The 22449-nt window shown below is 43.2% G+C and overlaps 1 protein-coding gene across 8 annotated transcripts in view; it reads left to right on the forward strand.

Moving 5' to 3' along the window:
* Positions 1 to 294: 294 nt before the first annotated feature.
* LOC106588308 (myocyte-specific enhancer factor 2D homolog) overlaps positions 295 to 22449 on the forward strand; it is a 31425-nt gene continuing 9270 nt past the window's right edge. For 7 of the 8 annotated variants that reach the window (XM_014177142.2, XM_014177145.2, XM_014177146.2 and 4 more), the window contains exons 1-6: positions 296 to 486; positions 15778 to 16166; positions 19586 to 19789; positions 20196 to 20339; positions 20604 to 20817; positions 21542 to 21598. In XM_014177142.2, coding sequence (XP_014032617.1) covers positions 16113 to 16166; positions 19586 to 19789; positions 20196 to 20339; positions 20604 to 20817; positions 21542 to 21598 — 673 coding nt within the window. In that variant the 5' untranslated portion in view covers positions 296 to 486; positions 15778 to 16112. Of the gene's footprint in view, positions 487 to 15777; positions 16167 to 19585; positions 19790 to 20195; positions 20340 to 20603; positions 20818 to 21541; positions 21599 to 22449 lie in introns of all 8 variants that reach the window. The other variant, XM_045709578.1, reaches the window with a different exon arrangement.

The raw sequence follows: 22449 nt of genomic DNA on the forward strand, positions 1-22449 counted from the left end.
AGTGGGTCTTCTCCAGGAAAACAGGGTGGTAAGGCCATTCGACCGTAGGCCACACAGTGACATTTGCAAAAGGTAAATACCAAAGCGGAGGGATACAAACACCCTTGAAGAACATGGCCGTCATCTCGTCTCTTTCATGCCCTGCCCATGTACAGTAACTTCTACTGTGATTGGCCTTGACGTTCTAGTATTAGCTTCTTATTGGCTTTTTACAAGTCACTAATGACGTTGAAGCTATAGTATTAGCTTCCTATTGGCTTCTTACAAGTCACTCATGCACTGGTGTCAATGACGTAAATTGTGCACTAGGTACACTGTATCGTTTGGCTGAACTGAATAGTTACATTTTACGTTAAACGGAAAAGGGTAGAGTGGATTTCTCTAAAGAGACATCGATCATGGTTATAGCGCTTTGTCTTTTGATTACATCTCTATTTTAAGCCGTTCCTGTATCTTTTCACACCATTGTCGATGTGATATTTCAGGGTAAGTGGAATGATACATTTGCTTTCTGCGTATTTTTCCTTGTAAGAACACGAATGTTTGTTTTAATCAAACAATTGTTGTCAGACGGATAGCTTATAATAGGCTAATTCGTATTGACAACATGATTCACCTCAATTGTATTTTGATTATAATTTTGTCGGCCCAGTAGTCGCATTCATAGCTGGCTAGATGGTTGGGTTGTATTTGTCGGAAGAGTTGAGGTTTGCAAGCAAGGTAGGCTAATGGCTGTCGGTCGGATTCGTCAGAGATCGTGAAATGGCCTAAAGAACTCCTTCGTTAGACGACAGATGAACCCTCCACGATGGTGTGAACAGTGAAAGCTCTCGGTTTAGAACGGAAGAGGTGCGTGCACGTTGACAACAGGGCCACAACCAAAATAAGAGCTAGAGCGAGCTGTCACAGCGGATACATTTTCTGCCTGTCAATTGCTGCGTTAATAACAACTGGGAACTCTGGAAAAATACGAGGTCAAATCATGACGTTAGTGATATTCCGGTAGTTAAGTCGGAGTTCTAGAAAGAGGACAGAGTTGGATGACCATTCAAATGTATTTATTCCAGTCGGGAGCTCGTTTTTCCCCGAGTTCCCAGTTGTTTTCAACGCTCAAAAGTCGGAGATTTCCGAGTTCCGAACTCCCCGTTGTTTTCAAAACAACTGGGAACACTTGCCGCGTTCAAACAACTGGGAACTAGGAAATCTCCGACTTCAGTGCGTTCAAGACGACTGGGAACTCGGGGGGAAAAAACGAGCTCCGACTGGAAAAATCGTTTAAACGGTCATCCAAGTCGGTAACTCTGTCATTTTTATATAACTTTGTTTGCCAATTATTTTTCTAAGAAAATAATAGGTTACACTTCAGGCTACAAACAGTAGGCCATATGTTTCCCCAGGATTAACAGCAATACTTTAATTTTCAATGTAGCTGTCAGTGACGAAGTACTCCGGTAGGCTAGCTATCAATAACAAAACATAATGTCAGAGCATGCTGATAAATTAAGTTTGACAGGTTTCTTTGCATTTTACAATCACTATACCTCTTCAAATGTCATTATTGCACTTTGATTAACTTTGAATGTTATTCTTAAAACAAGCAACACATCACTCATTTGTGATACTGGGGTTTGGAGATGATATATAATCCATGTGCACTCTGTACTGCACACAGGGGCCTACGATACAGCATTACTTTAATACATTCTATGATTACATTTTGAAGGAAAAGTTGTTGTATGAAGCCTCTTATGCAGAGATGGTCTTTTGAAAGTATTTGGAAGGCCTTGAGCACCATTCAAATATAACAGATGTTACCTCACATGGGGGACATTTGCTCAGATCTCTGTGAGCAGTGCCATAGTACAGAGGGTAGGGATTCCCTAGCTGTTAATCCACCTAAATACTATACTTTAGTTTATGCGTAACCTCTTGACCCATCAGCAGACAATATTAGATTCCGGGCCTTGATTTTAGATTCATAGTGGAACATTCATCATTTCAATATCACGTGACCTGAAAGTTGGCAGCCATGTTGTGTGGATGGTCAAATCAAATTTTTTGAGACATGCGCCAAATACAACGGGTGTAGACTTGACCATGAAATGCTTACTTACAAACCCATTCCCAACAATGCAGAGTTAAAAAGTAAGGAATGTGCTAAATAAAAAAGGAAATAGTAACACAATAAAATAACAAGGTTATATAGGAGTACCGGTACAGAGTCAATGTGCAGGGATACGAGGTAATTGTGTGTGTGTGTAGAGTTCAGTGAGTGTGCCTAGAGCCAGTGCAAGAGAGTCAGTGGAGAAAAAAAACTAAAAAACAATACAAGGGTGTCAATGCAAATAGTCCTGGTAGCCGCTTGATTAACTGTTCAGCAGTCTTATGGCCAGGGGGTAGAAGCTGTTCAGGAGCCTTTTGGTCCCAGACATGGCACTCCGGTACCACTTGCCATGTGGTAGCAGAGAGAACAGTCTATGACTGGGGTGGCTGGAGTCTTACACTGACACTGCCTGGTATGTACAGTTGAAGTCGGAAGTTTACATACACTTAGGTTGGAGTCATTAAAACTCGTTTTTCAACCACTCCACAAATTTCTTGTTAACAAACTATAGTTTTGGCAAGTTGGTTAGGACATCTACTTTGTGCATGACACAAGTAATTTTTCCAACAATTGTTTACAGACAGATTATTTCACTTATAATTCACTGTATCACGATTCCAGTGGGTCAGAAGTTTACATACACTAAGTTGACTGTGCCTTTAAACAGCTTGGAAAATTCCAGAACATGTCATGGCTTTATAAGCTTCTGATAGGCTAATTGACATCATTTGAGTCAATTGGAGGTGTACCTGTGGATGTATTTTAAGGCCTACCTTTCAACTCAGGGCCTCTTTGCTTGACATCATGGGAAAATCAAAAGAAATCAGCCAAGACCTCAGAAAAAAATTGTAGACCTCCACAAGTCTGGTTCATCCTTGGGAGCAATTTCCAAATGCCTGAAAGTACCACATTCATCTGTACAAACAATAGTACGCAAGTATAAATACCATGGGACCACGTAGCCGTCATACCTCTCAGGAAGGAGACGTGTTCTGTCTCCTAGAGATTAACGTACTTTGGTGCGAAAAGTGCAAATCAATGCCAGCACAACAGCAAAGGACCTTGTGAAGATGCTGGAGGAAACAGGTACAAAAGTATCTTTATCCACAGTAAAACGAGTCCTATATCGAAATAACCTGAAAGGCCGCTCAGTCAAGGAAGAAGCCACTGCTCCAAACCCGCCATTAAAAAAGCCAGACTACGTGTTGCAACTGCACATGGGACAAAGATTGTACTTTTTGGAGAAATGTCCTCTGGTCTGATGAAACAAAAATAGAACTGTTTGGCCATAATAACCATCGTTATGTTAGGAGGAAAAAGGGGGATGCTTGTAAGCCGAAGTACACCATTCCAACCGTGAAGGACGGGGGTGGCAGCATCATGTTGTGGGGGTGCTTTGCTGCAGGAGAGACTGGTGCACTTCACAAAATAGATGGCATCATGAGGGAGAAAAATGATGTGGATATATTTAAGCAACATCTGAAGACTTGGTCGCAAATGGGTCTTCCAAATGGACAATGACCCCAAGCATACATCCAAAGTTGTGGCAAAATGGCTTAACTTCTTTGGGAACGGGGGCAGTATTGAGTAGCTTGGATGAATAAGGTGCCCAGAGTAAACTGCCTGCTGCTCAGGCCCAGAAGCTAGAATTTGCATATAATTAGTAGATTTGGATAGAAAACACTCTAAAGTTTCCAAAACTGTTAAAATAATTTCTGAGTATAACAGAACTCATATGGCAGGCAAAAACCTGAAAAATCCAACCAGGAAGTGGGAAATCTGACGTTTGTAGTTTCTTTTAAGTGATTGCCTATCCAATATACTGTGTCTATGGGGTTAGCTTGCACTTCCTAAGGCTTCCACTAGATGTCAAGTCTTTAGAATGTTGTTTCAGGCTTCTACTGTGAAAGGGGAGCGAATAAGAGCTGTTTCAACCAGGGGTCTGGTTGAAAGCCTTTAGTTGTTGATCGCGCGTGGCCGTGAGCTCCGTTCCCTTTCCTTTCAAAAGACAAAGGAATTGTCCGGTTGGAATATTGTTGAAGATTTATGATAAACATCCTAAAGATTGATTATATACATTGTTTGACATGTTTCTACGAACTCTATAATGGAACTTATTTGACTTTTCGTCTGGACTTTGTGAGCGTGCCTTGTGCATTTGGATTACTGGACTAAACACGCAAACAAAAAGGAGGTATTTGGACATAAAGAGGAACTTTATCGAACAAAACGAACATTTATTGTCTAACATGGAGACCTGGGAGTGCCATCAGATGAAGATCATCAAAGGTAAGTGATTAATTTTAACGCTATTTCTGACTTTTGTGACACCTCTCCATGGTTGGAAAATGGCTGTATGGTTTTCTGTGGCTAGGCGCTGACCTAACATAATCGCATGGTGTGCTTTTGCCGTAAAGCCTTTTTGAAATCTGACACAGCGGTTGCATTAAGGAGAAGTTTATCTTTAATCGTATGTTAAACACTTGTGTCTTTCATCAATGTTTATGATGAGTATTTCTGTAATTTGATGTGGCTCTCTGCACTTTCACCGCATGTTTGTTTGAGACAAGGCATTTCTGAACATAACGTGCCAATTTCAAATGAGGTTTTTGGATATAAAGATGTTTTTTTTTTTTTTCACCTTTAACCAGGTAGGCAAGTTGAGAACAAGTTCTCATTTACAATTGCGACCTGGCCAAGATAAAGCAAAGCAGTTTGACACATACAACAACAGAGTTACACATGGAGTAAAACAAACATACAGTAGAAAAATAAGTCTCTATACAATGTGAGCAAATGAGGTGAGATAAGGGGGGGGTAAAGGCAAAAAAAGGCCATGGTGGCGAAGTACATACAATATAGCAAGTAAAACACTGGAATGGTAGATTTGCAGTGGAAGACAGTAGAAATAGAAATAATGGGGTGCGAAGGAGCTAAATAAATAAATAAACAAATAAATAAATAAATACAGTAGGGCAAGAGGTAGTTGTTTGGGCTAAATTATAGATGGGCTATGTGCAGTAATCTGTGAGCTGCTCTGACAGCTCAGTTTCAGAGATTTTTGTAGTTCGTTTCAGTCATTTGCAGCAGAGAACTGGAAGGAGAGGCGGCCGAAGGAGGAATTGGCTATGGGGGTGACCAGTGAGATATACCTGCTGGAGCGCGTGCTACAGGTGGGTGCTGCTATGGTGACCAGCGAGCTGAGATAAGGGGGGACCAAGAATTGAACCCTGTGGCACCCCCATAGAGACTGCCAGAGGTCCGGACAACAGGCCCTCCGATTTGACACACTGAACTCTATCTGAGAAGTAGTTGAACCAGGCGAGGCAATCATTTGAGGAACCAAGACTATTGAGTCTGCTGATGAGGATGTGGTGATTGACAGAGTCGAAAGCCTTGGCCAGGTCAATGAATACAGCTGCACAGTATTGTTTCTTATCAATGGCGGTTAAGATGTCATTTAGGACTTTGAGCGTGGCTGAGGTGCACCCATGACCAGCTCTGAAACCGGATTGCATAGCGGAGAAGGTGCGGTGGGATTCAAAATGGTCGGTAATCTGTTTGTTGATTTGGCTTTCGAAAATGAACTTTATCAAACAAAACACACATTTTATTGTCCTGGGAGTGCCATCTGGTGAAGATCATCAAAGGTTAGTGATTCATTTTAATGCTATCTTTTGTGACACCTCTCCTTCTTTGGAAACTGGCTGTATGGTTTTCTGTGGCTAGGCGCTGACCTAACGTAATCCCATGGTGTGCTTTTGCCGTAAAGCCCTTTTGAAATCCGACACTGTGGCTGGATTAACAAGAAGTTTATCTTTAAAATGGTGTATAATACTTGTATGTTTGAGGAATTTTAATTATGAGATTTCTGTTGTTTGAATTTGGCGCCCTGCAGTTTCACTGGCTGTTGGCGAGGTGGGACGCTAGCATCCCACATATCCCAGAGAGGTTAAGGACAACAAAGTCAAGGTATTGGAGTGGCCATCACATAGCCCTGACCTCAATCATATAGAAAATGTGTGAGCAGAACTGAGAAAACGTGTGCGAGCAAGGAGGCCTACAAACCTGACTCAGTTACACCACCTCTGTCAGGAGGAATGGGCCAAAATTCACCCAACTTATTGTGGGAAGCTTGTGGAAGGCTACCCGAAACGTTTGACCCAAGTTAAACTATTTAAAGGCAATGCTACCAAATACTAATTGAGTGTATGTAAACTTCTGACCCACTGGGAATGTGATGAAATAAAAGCTGAAAAATCATTCTCTTTACTATTATTCTGACATTTCACATTCTTAAAATAAAGTGGTGATACTAACTGACCTAAGAAAGGGAATTTTTACTAGGATTAAATGTCAGGAATTGTGAAAAACTGAGTTTACATTTATTTGGCTAAGGTGTATGTGAACGTCTGACTTCAACTGTATGTATAGAAGGCATTCAGCTCGTCTGGTAGGTTCTCATCAAACTAGCTGCCCTGTCTCTGAGGAGCATTCCTCGGAGAAGAGGTCTACCTCAGAATATAAGGAATTTAATTGAATAGTTTCTGTCATTCAGTTAAGCCTGTACTCGATTGAACTGTATTGTTTGATGGTTCGTCAGAGATCGTAGGGCGATTCCCTATAAGCATCTGGATTATTGTCCCGCTCCTTGAAAGCGGCAGCTCTACCCTTTAGCTCAGTGTGGATGTTGCCTGAAATCCATAGCTTCTGGTTGGGATATGGTATGGTCACTGTGGGGACGATGTCGTCGATGCATTTATTAATGAAGTCGGTGACCGATGTGGTAAACAAATCCATGCCATCTGATGAATCCCGGAATATATTCCATTCTGTTAGCCAAACAATCCTGTAGCTTTGACCACTTCCGTATTGATGACGTAACTGGTACTTTTTGAGTTTTTGCGTGTTAGCAGGAATCGGGAAGATGGCGTTATGGTCAAATTAGCCAAATGGAGGGGGAGCTTTTATATGAGTCTGTGTGGATTTTTTTGGTTGTTGCCTGTAGTTGCACAGGTGACCTGCTGGTAGAAATGTAGGTAATACGGATTTCAGTTCACCGGCCACGAGAAGCGCAGCCTCTGGATGTGCATTTTCTTGTTTGCTTATGGCCCCATACAGCTTGTTGAGTGCGGTCTTTGTGTCAGCATAGGTTTGTGATGGTAAATGGACAGCTACGAAAAAAGTAACTCTATTTTTAAATAGTATGGTCTACAGCTTATTATGAGATATTCTAACTCAAGTGAGCAGAATCTCGAGACATCCTTAATATTAGAGATCGCGCACCAGCTGTTAATGCACCCCCCTTGAGTTTACCCAACGCTGCCATTCTGTGCTGCCGATGTATAGAGAAAACGGATGGATTGGTATTTTCCATGTCCTTGTTCAGTCACGTCTTGGAAAAACAGGATACAGTTCTTCAGATCACATCGATAGGATAGTCTCGACTGGAGTTGGTCCAGTTTATTGTACAGTGATTGCACGTTCGCCAATAGAACGGAGGGTATAGGCGGTTTATCCACTCGCCGACGTAGTCTCGTCAGGTATCCCGAAAACACTGGCCTCTTTAACGCCACAAATTCCTTTTTCGAGTGTCAGGGTTTTGGTTCTGGTCCGGGATGAGCAGAATGTCCTTAACCGCAAACTCGTTGAAATAGAGGTTAGCGATCGCTGCTCTGATGTTCAGAAGCTCTCTTTGGTCATGTGAAACGATGGCGGAAACATTATGTACAAAAAAAGTTACCAATTCAAAGGAACAAACAAAATGGCACAGTTGGTCAGGTGCCCATAAAACAGCTGCTATTCCCCCCAGGCTAAGAACCGGATCCCAAGGGATCTTAGTCTGATCCCAATGCTGCTGCTGGGGTAGAAGTATGCCAAACACAGCCTTGTGCTTTGGGGCCAGTCTGAAGGATACTTGGATCATGCAGGTTCCCATCTCTCTGGGTCATTTAATACATTCTTGAAAATATACTTGTCTAACCCAACATAGGTAATGTGCTACAATGTAATGAAATCTCATCATGGTTATTGTAAACCACACTTACTTTTGGAGCTCACTGTATTTCATACTGTACTGGGACAGTGACAATTAGTTGTTTTGGCTCTGTAATACAGCACTTTGGATTTGAAATTATACAATGACTGGGGTTAAAGTGCAGACTGTCAGCTTTAATCTGAGGGTATTTTCATCCATATCGGGTGAACCGTTTAGAAATTACATCAGTTTGTGTACATAGTCCCCCCCCATTTTAGGAGACTAAATGTATTTGGACAAATTCGCATGTATTCAAGTTCTAAAAAGTTTAGTATTGGGTCCCTTATTCCTAGCTCTCAATGAATGCATCAAGCTTGTGACTTCACAAACTTGTTGGATGCATTTGCTGTTTTTGTTTGTTTCAGATGATTTTGTGCCCAATAGAAATGAACGGTAAATCATGTATCGTGTCATGTTGGAGTCACTGTTATTGTAAATAAGAATAAAATGTTTCGAAATACCTCTACATTAATTTGGATTCTACAATGATTACAGATAATTAAGTGATGATGCCCAAGAAGATGGTATTTAGAGGATGTATTGACATGGGTGTTCGTCGAGGGTCGGCAAACCGTGCCAATAAATCCTCCAAACACCGGCTTCGAGGGCATTATCGCTTTTATACAATTGGTTACCAACATATTCAAATAATGATTGACATATTTTCACAAGTTATTTTGCTGAATTTATTCATACTATTTCATCCTTCCACAAGATATAGTCTCGACACAAATCTAGGATTGCTAACCACCTGGTCGTTTCTTCTATCGGTTCGGTTGCTAGAAAACGACCCAGTCTGCATCTATGGACACGACCAAGTCTTTAGTTATTCCTTGCTTGCTAGCTAGCCAACTACGGATAACTTAGTCATGGCAAACAGTGCAGCCAGAATAACAGCGAAGTAGCTGCATTTGTTTAAACTGTTTTCTAGTGACATTTATTTGGATACCTCCATAACAATGAGGTGCGATATTGCCTGGCCTAGAAAATGTGCTGACTCGTCAGGACACTGTTGTTCAGAGGAGCTAGCCAACAACACACCTAACACAATCACTTCAAACTGAAGCTGGAAAGACTGCAATCTAGCTGCACCTTGTTTGGTTTTACCTTTTTTCAATTGACATTTTTTTTGTATATAGTCATAAAAATGATGCCAAATGATTCATGATTTCTACTGGCTGAGAAACGCTGCCTGTCTGACATGCTCATTTCTACCAGACAGCTGCAGATCGGATTTGATTAATGAAACAAAGTTGCAAATGTCAGAGAGACAGACGGCAAGGTTTATACAAATCTCTGCAGTTGAAAAGTAAATGTTAGACTAAAAGAAATGTGAGAAGGTCTAGATGTATTTTTTATAGTAGAGATCAAGTTAATAACTTGTCTGCTTGGGCTGATGAGACAGTGGATTGCGCAGTCCGATGGAACAGAGGAAATAGGCATTTTAACGTCATAGATTTAGCTGGTCGTAAATTGTGGAATAAACACCGGCTGGAATGCGGTTTTAACCAGGATTCAGGATTAGACCCACCTGTTGTATAATCCTGAATAAATAGTGAATAATAAGTGAGAAAGTTAGACGCACAAATATCGTACCCCCAAGACATGCTCACCATTACAATAACACAGGAGGTTTTAACATTGTTGGGGGTATGATATTTGTGCATCTAACTTTCTCACTTATCATTATTCACGTTTCATTCAGGATTATCCGTAATTATGGTAGCATCCACAATAATTAGTTTAGAGACTGGTTATTCTTATTTGCAGTAATAATCTGAAACGCAACGAAAAACAAACCGGAAAGGCACACAACTCATTTGTAGAGTCACAAGTTTGATGCAGTCATTGTGTGCTATGAATATGGGAACAAATAGTTAACCATGTACAAAAAGTGCTGCAATTTCTAAATGGTTCACCCAATATGGATGAAAATGCCGTCAAATGGGGAACAGCTAAAACAACGGTCACTTACTTTTGGAGCTCACTGTAGTTTGCTACACAAAACATCAGCCAGAGTTAAACCAACTTTTGATTTTGTTGGGAATTCATGGGATGTAAAAAAAACAAAAAAAACAGGTTAAATATTACAAATAAAACAATAGAGTACACATGAAAGCTGTTATCAGAATCCGATGTGAACTTACAACCTTCTGAAACACAGTATCATAAACCACTCTAAGCCAGCTGTGCTAATTGACAGACCAAGAAACTAATCTGTCACTTTGTGAGATCTTCGGGAAGATGCTGTCACAGATGGCCACTAGCCAGTTCACTAGTCAAGTAATTGTACATGTGACACACCTCCCCACCAACCTATATCAATGAACTCAAGTTAACCAAGAAAATAATTTCTACTTGTTTCTCTTCACCAAATCTTCAACAGGGTCAGTAGCTCCCATTGATTTACTCTACAGGATGATCTATGGTGATTGAGATAAAGGCTGGCCTGGCTTGTTTATATTTAAAGTTATCCACAGTAGTAAAACATCTTCCTCTTCTCCTGTCATTTGTCTGGTTGAACTGAAGGAGCAGGGGCCCTGAGGGCTTAACGATATTTGTCCTCATATGCTTCAGGATTGGATTGATATCAGAAGAGATTAGTGTTTTGGGGAAAGCTGTTAGGAATAACAGATGCTACACCTCCTGAAACCTTTGTTAGATCTTGTATTGTTAAGAAGGCAGGTCCATAGCATAGTGGCATGAAATAATTGTGATTGAGAATGTTTTGCGGTTCTCTGGTGTGACGGCACTATGTAACAGGGTTTTCTTCTTGATCACAAATGGGGCTTAGGAGGTGGGTGTGGTGTCTTTTGATATTGGCGGTGTAGCCAATTTCCTGCGACTCTACAAATATCTCCATGGAGTTGTGTGAGAGTGTTGCCGTTTTTTAAAGCTAATTTCCTACAATTCTACGCTTTGCCATGGCTAATGGTGTATTATTTTGCTCAAACGTAAGAACAGAATCTATTCTGCTAAATTGTTTTTGGAATTGTTTATTTTTCCCTGACTGTCTAGCTTTTATTTTGGTGATTTTGTTAGTTCTCCAAATTATTATTTAAAAAATAGATGGGTCATTTATCTTTTCCACGTACTTTCTGGTTGTAGTTTATTTTAAGTTTACACTGAAAGGTTTTTCCATCCCGATTTTTAAAATAAAATGTCTATATTTTACTGTTTGGATTTAGGCGACCCGCCCAAAGATTAATGGCAGACAAATCCCTTTGTAATACCGCTCACCATGTGCTCCTATGGTCACATGCTGACACACCAGGAACTCCCTTACTGACACAATTTAGTTCGCACCTGTCATGTTCCGCTATTGTGTTAGACCTGACTTGACAGGACCTGTGAACGCTCTTCCCTCAACAAGAGTTTGCTATTGGAAGCCAATGTGACAGGAGTCATTGCAAAGAGACTCCATGTAGCCCTGGTGTGAGACTTCTGGCGCATGAGGAGATTGAAGATATCGGCGGTCATCTCCATCAATAGAAAAGGTCAGAGGAGAGGGATGTGAGGTGACAAGGAAAAGTCTGAAATTCAAGAGATCCATAATGAAATGAATATGAGGAGAGCTTATAGAGAGAACCCAGTAGGCCTAGGTGAGTTTCATGGTGGGATAAGGGTGAGTGATCAAGCAGGTGAAGCTGTATCTAAAAATACTAATTATCAGGTCTCTACCTCTCTGCATGTAACCCAGCAAAGTCTTTGCAAACCACTAAACCTAGACTCACGAAAAAAGACAGGACTGTAATTTTCTCAGCCTTTCCTCCACTGTGAAGTAATAACGACAGATCCCTCCATCCGCTGGAGTCCGATAACCGATGAGTACTATAAGCTGCCCTCTTCAAGGCTTGGTCCTCATTCTAGGGCTTTGCCCACATTTCATTGACCAATGCGTAATCTGCTGAAAGGTCTGGGCCACTAATTCCTGTACACCATTCAAACCGATAGATGCCTCGCCTGGCTGTATTGTGCTCTCTCTTTTAATCAGAGGACATTTTCACAGGGTGCGAAAGCAACGTTTTCAAGGGGGTGTCCAGGCAGGTCGATAGAACCAAGGTGACTGAAGGCCTGCCCTTGACAGATGAGGCGTTCTCTGTAAGGTCTCAGCAACCCGGAGCGGTCCATTTCAGACTAACATATTTTTCTGCCCGAGCTTGTCCAGTGTCTGAGTCTGGGCTCAAGTTGAAAGCCACGTCTCTCCTCTGAGGTTCCTGTAATGTCACTGTCAGAGTGAGCTCGGTTCTGCTCCGGCTCAGCGTGAGTCGAGCCACGGCCTCATTATCTTTTGCGTCTAATCAGTCCTCCAGCCAGCTCTTAATTGAGCCATCAGCGCCTTAAGGGGGAGGATGGATGTGTCAATTAGAGTAACGAGAGGGAGTAGCCATGCCAAGTGCAGCACAGGGAGGACATGCCTTGCAGAGCAGAATCCTTGTTCTGGTTCATTCAACGGCTAATCCAATAGACCAACTATAGCCGAATATGTCAAGAACTTGTTAGGTTGCAGAGTTTTTACTTCTTGTATGTCATTCATTACCCCCCCCCCCATGCTGATTGGGTCTTTGCTGCAATACCTCATGTTGAGGTACTTATGCAGGGTCAGCCTCTCAACCAGCTACAATTTGTCCCAGTCTCAATTTCGGACAATTGGATGGAGAATGTTTTTGTGTGGAGGTTTTGGGTTCTAAGCTTTTGTAGTTTTTTTAAAAATGTGGATTTTGTTCTATGGTATACTGTTGGGGTTTGGCACATCCACAACTTATTCCCTGACCTCACCAGCCGCTGTTTACTATTGTTCTGTCGAGAAAGGGACAAGTCCAAAGAGGCTAAATTGTAATATATATATATAATTTTTTTTTTTACTGGAAGAAAATATAAAAAAATCTGGAGAAGTGAGTGAACAGACATTGGAATCAAGGACTGATCTCATTTTCAGGAGAGGGTAGAATGCGAGTTCTAATGTCTAGGATTACCATGAATATGGTGATGGTACATAAAAAGCCATTTTCTTGCCCAATATGGACGTAGTCACCTACATGCAGTTTCCCTCGATGGAGTGTCACATTGTGTCATAGGCTTTTATTCAGATTAAACACTCTCGAGCGAATGTAATGTTTGATAATGGAAATGATCACAGGGATGAACACTTGGGTGCTTTTGGAGTTCATTTTCCTGTCATGGCCAGTGTCTTCAGACTGTTAACTGTCTTGTGACCTACATAGGCAAAGCCCTGCTCTAACTCCGTCTTTTAATGGCACTTGCCATCATATAAACACACATTTTAAGTTTTTCAGTCGTGATAGAAAATAACAAAAAGCCCTGGAATGTGTAGGTGTGTCCAAACTTGACTGGTACTGTACATGGGCAGCAGCACCCCCCCCCCCAGTCCTCACTTTCCTGAGGCCTTTAATGATGAAATAAAGCTGGTTTTGTGGAGGACCTAAGTGCTCTCCACCAGCTACAGAGATGGCTTTGCATATTTTCCATCTGGCCTCACAATGATCCCACTGAAAAGCTAGGGGCTTGAAGGGTCAGCGCTTGGAAGGGGAAACGCTTTTGGCATTTACATAACAGCCACAGGGCTGTGTTCATGTGTAGATAAGTTGTGGTGGCATTATTGGACAGTACAATGACAGTCGTCTGTTATTTGGCGTAACAGTTGGACACCATCACATTGAATGACAGACAGGCCTATCATTCAGTGTAACTGAATAGTTCCATATTCAACGGTATGTGGTCGCTTTGCATGCATAACCCATGTTTGTCTTACACGATTCCATATCCTGGAATACTTGGTTGGTTGATAAAATGAGCTTGAGCTTGGATGCATCATGCCAAGTTTGTCATATCAGTCCAAACCATCAAACAAGTGTGGCTATAGCACTGTGAGCACACAGTGAGGGGCCATGACAACCTTGCATGGCTGTCAGAGACCTGACAGAAGAGCGTGAATTCGGAACTTGTTCCCCCTCAAATTGAAACAGTCTTTTAGAAGTAGTGAAACGTGTGACTTGTGAATATGAAGGTGGACGGCACATGTGCTAAAGGACACAGGTGGGTTCTGACTGAGGTGGGGGTGGTCTGCGCAAATTTACCTGGTTTCCTTTCGGTCATTAGTTATAGTGCAATTTACCTCCACATTGATCCTGGTGACCCACTGTGTATGCAGGATTTCCCTCCGGCTGAGCATTAATTGGACTCGATGCACTTAGCATCTAGGGAAGCTGCAATACTGTACGACACTTGGAATGAGATTGGAATAGAGATGCTTTCCCTTATGCTTCTGATCCCAGCTTAGGTAGGGCACTAGGCTATAGCCTGGGTTTGTATTAAAACCACTCATGAATTCATATAAGCCTAAACACCAAAAATACATGGACGGTACAACCAAGCGCCAAATAACAACTAGGTTGTTCGTCAAACTCCGAGAACAGCTAATTGAACACGGTTTTACAAATAGCCCGTAAGACCCTCTCTCGATGTGGGCCTACTTACAACAGAGTCTTATGAGAGGAATATGAGGATGTAATTGATCTTTGCAGCTTTTTCATGCGTGTAATGGAAATGTATGCTGAATGGAAATGAACCCCTGCTAAAAGAGGAAACATGTTGTGTGGACTATGGTGAAAAAGATCCAGCTTTGTTCCAGGTCCAGCGGCTTTGGGCTTTGGCAGGAAGTGCCTAATGTTAAGGGGGATGGCTAATTCCGGTCATGTGTAAATGTTCTTGGCGAATGAAGGTGATTCTGATATCTGTTAAGTCATTTTAGTTCCCTCTTCAGTATTCGACTTTTGAAATCGCTGCAGAATGTTTTCGAGCTACATCGCTTCACCCACAAGTCTCAGGCCCCAAGGAATAAGGTTTGACTCCAGAGTAGGAAATTGGCCTTGTTGCTTCTTCTCATCTTGTCATTTAACTTTAGTCTATGAAACCGTCATGCTACACGCTAATATGCTACAGACTTCTAATCTATCAGTCTCACCTGGAAGTACAAGCCACCCTGTTGTCACAGACCAGCCTTGATGAATTGAAGGCTGTCGCTAATAGGATGGAAGTGCTTGCGGCGGTTAGCATGCCTTTCCTCAATGTGAGGCTGTGGGATCACGTCTGATGGGGAGGAATGACAATGGCAGGATGACATCAGAGCCTTTCTGCCATTGAGCTGCGGGGAGTATTGTACTTGTCTTTCTCTGTGCGTGCCTAAACTGACTGACTGGAGAAGCATAATAGCTGGGGTGTGTGTGTGTACGCACTGTGTGTGTGTGCTCAGACAGGTCAGACTGCATAACCTGGGCTATTGTCCTTGAGCCACAGGTTTTGAAAATGACATGTTTCTCTCATATAACTGGGTACACAGTACTTACAGACATGTTAACAGTAAGTTGCCGTATTGGGAGCAAATCTGCTTTGTTGAATCAGTCCAATTAATACATTTATAGCCTGCGGTTAGTTTAGTTGTCTTTTAGTTAGTTTTATTCCCCCCTCACAGTGTAGTGTAGACCACAGTTTCTGAGGCATTTTGGTCACATACAGCTGAAACACGACATCTGTTCTATGAGAACGCACCATAAGGGTTGTTTCCTGTGTGTACATAAGGAATGTAGAAGTAACTCTCTCTCCCCTCCCTTTCCAGGAGTGCCATCGTCCTGACCACAACAACGTCGAGAAACTGGTGACCTTTTGACCTGAGTGAACAATGAACTGAGGGCAACCCCCCCACCCCACCCCTACCCCTCCCCCCACCCCCTCTCCACCAGCTCTAGCAACAGAAAACCCTCTGCCCCGTCACCCCAGACCTGGGCAGAGGAGTGTGTGTGCGCGCGACTGCGTGTGGCGTGTGTTTTCTGAGTCTGCCCGTGCTCCAAAAAGAGCTAAAAGGCTAACCTCCCTCCCTCGCCTGAGAGGAGTCACTTCTGACCTTTGACCCTCTTTGACTGGCCCCAGCCAACACATTCACCACCAGGAAGCATGGGGAGGAAGAAGATTCAGATCCAACGGATCACCGATGAGAGGAACAGACAGGTGAGACTGAGATGTGGCCGTGTCGCCAAAGTCTGTACCAACGCTATTGTTGTTGTTGTTGTTATAGTCGACTCTCTTTATAAAATAGGTGAGAAAGATGGGGCCTTGTTTCTTTGAATACTGAAAAAAATGTTTATCCTTCCTTCCTCCCAATCCAGTTATACCCAGGTTGACCCATGTATGTGTTAGCCCATAGCTATTTGATTAGATGTTCAGGAGTCTTTTGGCTTGGGGGTAGAAGCTGTTTAGAAGCCTCTTGGACCTAGACTTGGCGCTGCAGTACCGCTTGCCGTGCGGTAGCAGAGAGAACAGTCTATGACTAGGGTGGCTGGAGTCTTTGACAATTTTTAGGGCCTTCCTCTGACACAGCCTGGTATAGAGGTCCTGGATGGCAGGAAGCTTTGCCCCAGTGATGTAGGCCGTACGCACTACCCTCTGTAGTGCCTTGCGGTCGGAAGCCAAGCAGTTGCCATACCAGGCAGTGATGCAACTGTTCAGGATGCTCTCGATGCAGCTGTAAAACCTTTTGAGGATCTGAGGACCCATGTCAAATCTTTTCAGTCCCCTGAGGGGGGGATATGTTTTGTCGTGCCCTCTTCACGGCTGTCTTGGTGTGCTTGGACCACGTTAGTTTGTTGGTGATTTGGACACCAAGGAACTTGAAGCTCTCAACCTGCTCCACTACAGCCCTATTGATGAGAATGGGGTGTGCTCGGTCCTCTTTTTCCTGTAGTCCGACAATCATCTCCTTTGTCTTGATCACATTGAGGGAGAGGTTGTTGTCCGGGCACCACACTGCCAGGTCTCTGACCTCCTCCCTATAGGCTGTCTCATCATTGTCAGTGATCAGGGCTACCACTGTTGTGTCGTCAGCGAACTTAATGATGCTGTTGGAGTTGTACCTGGCCATGCAGTCATGAGGGAACAGGGAGTACAGGAGGGGACAGAGCACACACCCCTGAGGGGCCCCTGTGTTGAGGATCAGCGTGGTGGATGTTACCTACCCTCACCACCTGGGGCGGCCTGTCAGGAAGTCCAGTGTCCAATTGCAGAGGGAGGTGTTCCAGGGTCCTTAGCTTGATGATGAGCTTTGAGGGCACTACGGTGTTGAACACTGAGCTGTAGTCAATGAATAGCATTCTCACATAGGTATTCCTTTTGTCCAGGTGGGAAAGGGAAGTGTGGAGTGCAATAGAGATTGCATCATCTGTGGATCTGTTGGGGCGGTATGCAAATTGGAGTGGGTCTAGGGTTTCTGGGGTAATGGTGTTGATGTGAGCCATGACCAGCCTTTCAAAGCACTTCATGGCTACAGATGTGAGTGCTACGGGTCGGAAGTCATTTAGGCAGGTTACTTTAGTGTTCTTCGGCACAGGGACTATGGTGGTCTGCTTAAAACATCATATTGTGTTGGCTTTCTGCCGTATTTGGGAAGTCAGTGACAGCTGTACAGATATCTTTTTATGTCTGCTCCTCCCCCGTCTTCTCAGAGCAGGCAGGCCCGTTGCCCTTGCGACTCCAGACTCCACACAGACACAGGTGTGCTGCTCTAGAGCCAGTACTGTTCATTTGCACAATGTCGCTTGTAAATGTCCAAACTCACCAAAAATGGCATTTGGTAGCTCCTACTTATATATGTATCACTTTATGAGTTGGACTGCCTGTCTTTGCAATTCATTTTTTTTGGTTTGCTCTCGTTAGCATGTTTAGCTAGCAACCTCCATGGAAATTCGCTATTATTTGGGCTAATTTTGATAGCATTCTGGTAGTTGATGTCCAATGGGCTCTTGTGTTTTGGCGCCCCCTAGTGTACTAAGCCAGTAATACCTTAAATCCCGGGATGAGTGAAGGATGGTATGACATGAAAATGTTGATTCTGCCCAACCCAAGTGCAAATGTATATCTTTCTCTATGTTGGTGTCACTGAGCCCATTTAACGAACATCGTATCAGTGTTGTAGTGTAGTGTAATGTTACTGTTACTGGTTCGTGCATCTTTGTTTGTTTGAGGGTGTTTGTGTTTGACTTGAATGGAGCGCTCATGCACCCATGGCCCTTTCTGAGAGTGCATAGTGTTTCAGGCCGAGCAGGCACAGAGTTTAAACCAGCATGGAGTCAATCAGATCACACACAGCTCTGCGGACAGCTGCTCCAGATAAATCAATCCGCCCACAGCAGCTGCAGGCCAGTGGACACAGTAATATCAGGGACAGAAGTTACTGATCTCTCTCACTCTCTCTGTCTCTGTGTGTGTGTTTTAAAAGGGTGAGTGTTTCGAAATGGTAAAAGTGTGTCTGAGTGAGATTGTGGCCCGAGTGTAGGGATGTCTCTGTGTGCTACTGTTTTGGGGAAAATGTGCAATTGTACTGTATGTGCAAGTGAGTTTCTCATTTTCAAGGAGTCATCTGTTACGGTTCTTGTTCACAAATAGGTATAGAGTTACCAACCACCACCCTGCTATTTGACTAATGTTCCGATTTTTAGATTAAGTATGAATGGTAAGTAGTCATGAATGGTTAAACATGAAAATAATCTTCCTGGTTGTACATAAGCAAAATACATAAACTGACCATAGCCTTGTACCGGTTTTATGTCAGTTATTCAGTGACAGATGTTCCTCGTTCACATTCCTACATTCCTCCCCAATAACAACTGTTATTGCCTCCGGTAATTCAGAAATGTACACACCAAACATGGATACACGAAACGTTCAAATCAAATCCAGAATTGCTGACCAAAGGTCACGTATCACTACAGTAGCGTTGCATAATAGCGTCTTACAAAAGCATAACCCCAGTAGATGTTACACCCTTCCTTGTCCTCACGCTCTTCCGTGTGCTTGTGCGCACTTGCTTGCATGTGCGTTTTGTGTCGGTTTGAGAAGATAGGATATTAAAGGCCCTTATCAGTTTTATCATCAAATCATCTCATAGGTATGTTCATGGATCTGAGAAACGGGGAAGGAGAGTTGGGGGGGGAGAAGGGTAAAGAGAACTGTGATTAGTTGGCAAAGCTGGGACATGTTCATTCGGCACGAAACTGAAGAAAACAGTCTGAAATGGAGGGAGATGTTTTTCGTGGCACAATGTTGTGAAGCATTTTGCTACAGTGTGCCCTAATGAAAACGTCACTGAAGAACCTGACGGTGGCACCAATTTAAATGAATAGCGGGTAAAGAAAAATTGCACTGCCGGTTCACTCAGATTAGTAACGCTGCCGGACGTGTTAATGACATGAATTTACCCTCTACAGACACACCACAACTCATTTTCACGCCTTCCTTTCCTCAACCTCTGCAAGCTCTTCCCACCTCCCTCCGTTATGTTATTACGTAAAGGACTTTGTGACAACGCTGATGGCAAAAGTGCTTATATTAATAAATGTAATGGAGAATAAATAAATAAATCTCCTCCCATCCAGGTGACGTTCACCAAGAGGAAGTTTGGCCTGATGAAGAAGGCGTACGAGCTGAGCGTGCTGTGCGACTGTGAGATCGCCCTCATCATCTTCAACCACTCCAACAAGCTGTTCCAGTACGCCAGCACCGACATGGACAAGGTCCTGCTCAAATACACCGAGTACAACGAGCCCCACGAGAGCCGGACCAATGCTGACATCATCGAGGTAAAGCCATCAGCATCTAACCGTACCACTTTTGCTTGAGCATGCCTGGAATGCCAAGTGGGCAGGGTTTGTGCTTTTGTGACTATTCCATTGGTCCCACTGCACCAGGCAAGCTCAATCGCTCGCAGTTAACTGCTTTGAACCCAGTTCTTGGCAGAACAACGAACCGTATTTGCAGCCACCGTGTCGGGTTGCCTTTCTGTAGCCTCCAGTGTTGTGGAACGCAAATAGCAGCCAGAGAGGGAATGGGAATGTTGTCTCAGAACTGAGCTGTGTGTCTTCTTGCCAGATCCGCAAGTCTGAAACTCTCGTGTGCACTAGTTCATATTCAGCCAGACTAACCTCCACCTTCCGTGTCATCTTTTCCTCTCGTCTCCCTCCGCTCTTTTTCACCCTGTCATCACAGACGTTGCGAAAGAAAGGCTTCAGCGGTTGCGAAAGTCCCGAGCCGGACGGCGAGGACTCCATAGACCAGATCCCCCTGAACGACGACAAATACCGCAAGACCACCGAAGACCTAGACATCCTCTTCAAGCGCTACGGTGTAAGTGTAAGTATCTCCCTCTCTCACTATCTCCCCCAATCTAAAACCCCTTGCCCTTAGCTTGCCACTATCCCCTAGTACGGCTACTAGTACTGGGATAGGTCAAATAAGTGCACTGGCTGGTGGTACTCAAATAGAGGTTTGAGGAACACTGGCGGAAGCTCCCTTTCACCTAAAGAGCAGTATCAAACTGCTATTCTTCCATTGTCTGTCTATCAAATGTCAAGAGGCTTGAAAAGTGCTAACTGTCAATTCTCTCATCGCTTTCAGTCTTCAGTCCCGCCCCCCACATTCTCTGTGCCCGTCACCGTCCAGGCCTCTAATCAGAACGCATTGCAGTTCAGTAACCCTGGGAACGCCATGGTGACCACCACCTACGTGACGTCGTCATCGCTCTCTGACAACCACCACCTGTCACCCCAGCCGCCGGCGCTCCAGAGAAACACAGTATCTCCCGGGTTGCCACAGCGACCGGCCAGCGCAGGTGAGCGAAAGAGCGGGAGCACCTTCTACTGTGGCATGTGGAGGAAATTAGGTTGTCATCTTTTCTCTCCACACAAATTCTGTGCTCTGCCATAACCAGGGTCATGTTCATCATGACATGCAATGGAAAATGTTTAAAATGATTTGCAACAGCAAACGAATATGAGCGTTTCTTAACTCCAGGTAGTCCCTCCATGTTTGTCTATTTGGTGCCAAATGAACAAGACCCTTGTTCCAATCAATGAATTGGAAACCTGTTCCAAATCAATAAGTTGTTCTGAAGCAATGAATCCAGATAACTTTGGACCAAATATACATGTATTTGTTTGAGTATTTTCAAATAATGTGGTTGAAATCAACTACTTCTATTGGAAGTATTTGAAAATATTTTTTAAATAAGTTATAAATAGCTTAGCATTTGAAAATATTTTCTAATAGTTTCTTCTAAATACATTTATTTCAAATACTCCTAGGACCTGGGTTGAAATGCATGGGAGCATTTTATTTGTATTTTCAAATACTTGCCAATACTTTACAAATGTATTTCCAAATACATTTCCAATATTCAACTACTTGTATTTTCAAATAGAAAATATCTGAATACTTTTAATGTAGGTGAAAGTAATTAAAATAATAATAAACATTTTAAATTCGGTGTCCTACTAGTCCTTCTAGTAGGAGTGTTCATATTTTCCTTGCTCAGCCAGTGTTCATCATTTCAACAGGTGCTATGCTTGGAGGTGACTTGAACAACTCAAATGGTGGATGCCCAAGTCCAGTCCGTGAGTAACCTTGACAGAATACTCTACAATACCACTGCTACTGACAATACTACACTCTAAGAAATCGGTGTACCCAGTGAAAAACAACAAATTAATCCAATATCTTAGGCGCTAGACAGAAAAATGCCCGTACTCTGATTTGCTCCCAGAATGATTTATTGAGATGCTCAAATGACAGAAAACGTTTCCAAAAGTTTCAATAAATATCAGCATTTTAGAAATGCGGACATTGCTTTTTTTTCAAGCAAAGGGCCTGCTAAAAGACTGTGGAAAAAGTCAAGGAAAGTGAAAAACATTTGATGCTTGACACATTGCCAAGAGTAATCATATACTCCACCCATGTCCTTCATAGTTCCTCTCCCTTCCTTCTCTGCAATTACTGGGACAGCCCCGGATCATCTGGGAATGTCACCGTTGACGTCAGCTGGCGTGCCTGGAATCCCCAGCACTTGCCTGGATAGACACCGGAGCAATGCGGGAGGGTGGCAGGTAGAGCGGGAGACCCAGAAGGTTCAGGTGTCAACCGCTCCCTTGGGGAGAAATCAAATCTAGCCCCAGGCTTTAGGATAGAGGCAGGTGCCTAGCGTTACGGCTGAAGCATGCAGCCCAGGGATAGCTGAGATTATGATGTAAAGACGTTTTGTCATGTGTGACACGTACGTCAACATGTTTTTCTGTGTAATCAATGTACTTTTTGCTGTGGAATGTACACATATTCTCACAGCTCACGAGCCATGCGAGATGACTACGGACACATAATTGTTTTTTCAATCAAAGCATTGTTTGTCATTGAGTCATGTGTTGGGAGTACATCAGGGGTGTCTGTTGCCCCCCATCCAGTGGTGTAGGGA

The sequence above is a fragment of the Salmo salar genome, chromosome ssa27, assembly GCF_905237065.1.
Source record: "Salmo salar chromosome ssa27, Ssal_v3.1, whole genome shotgun sequence".
Classification (NCBI taxonomy): domain Eukaryota; kingdom Metazoa; phylum Chordata; class Actinopteri; order Salmoniformes; family Salmonidae; genus Salmo; species Salmo salar.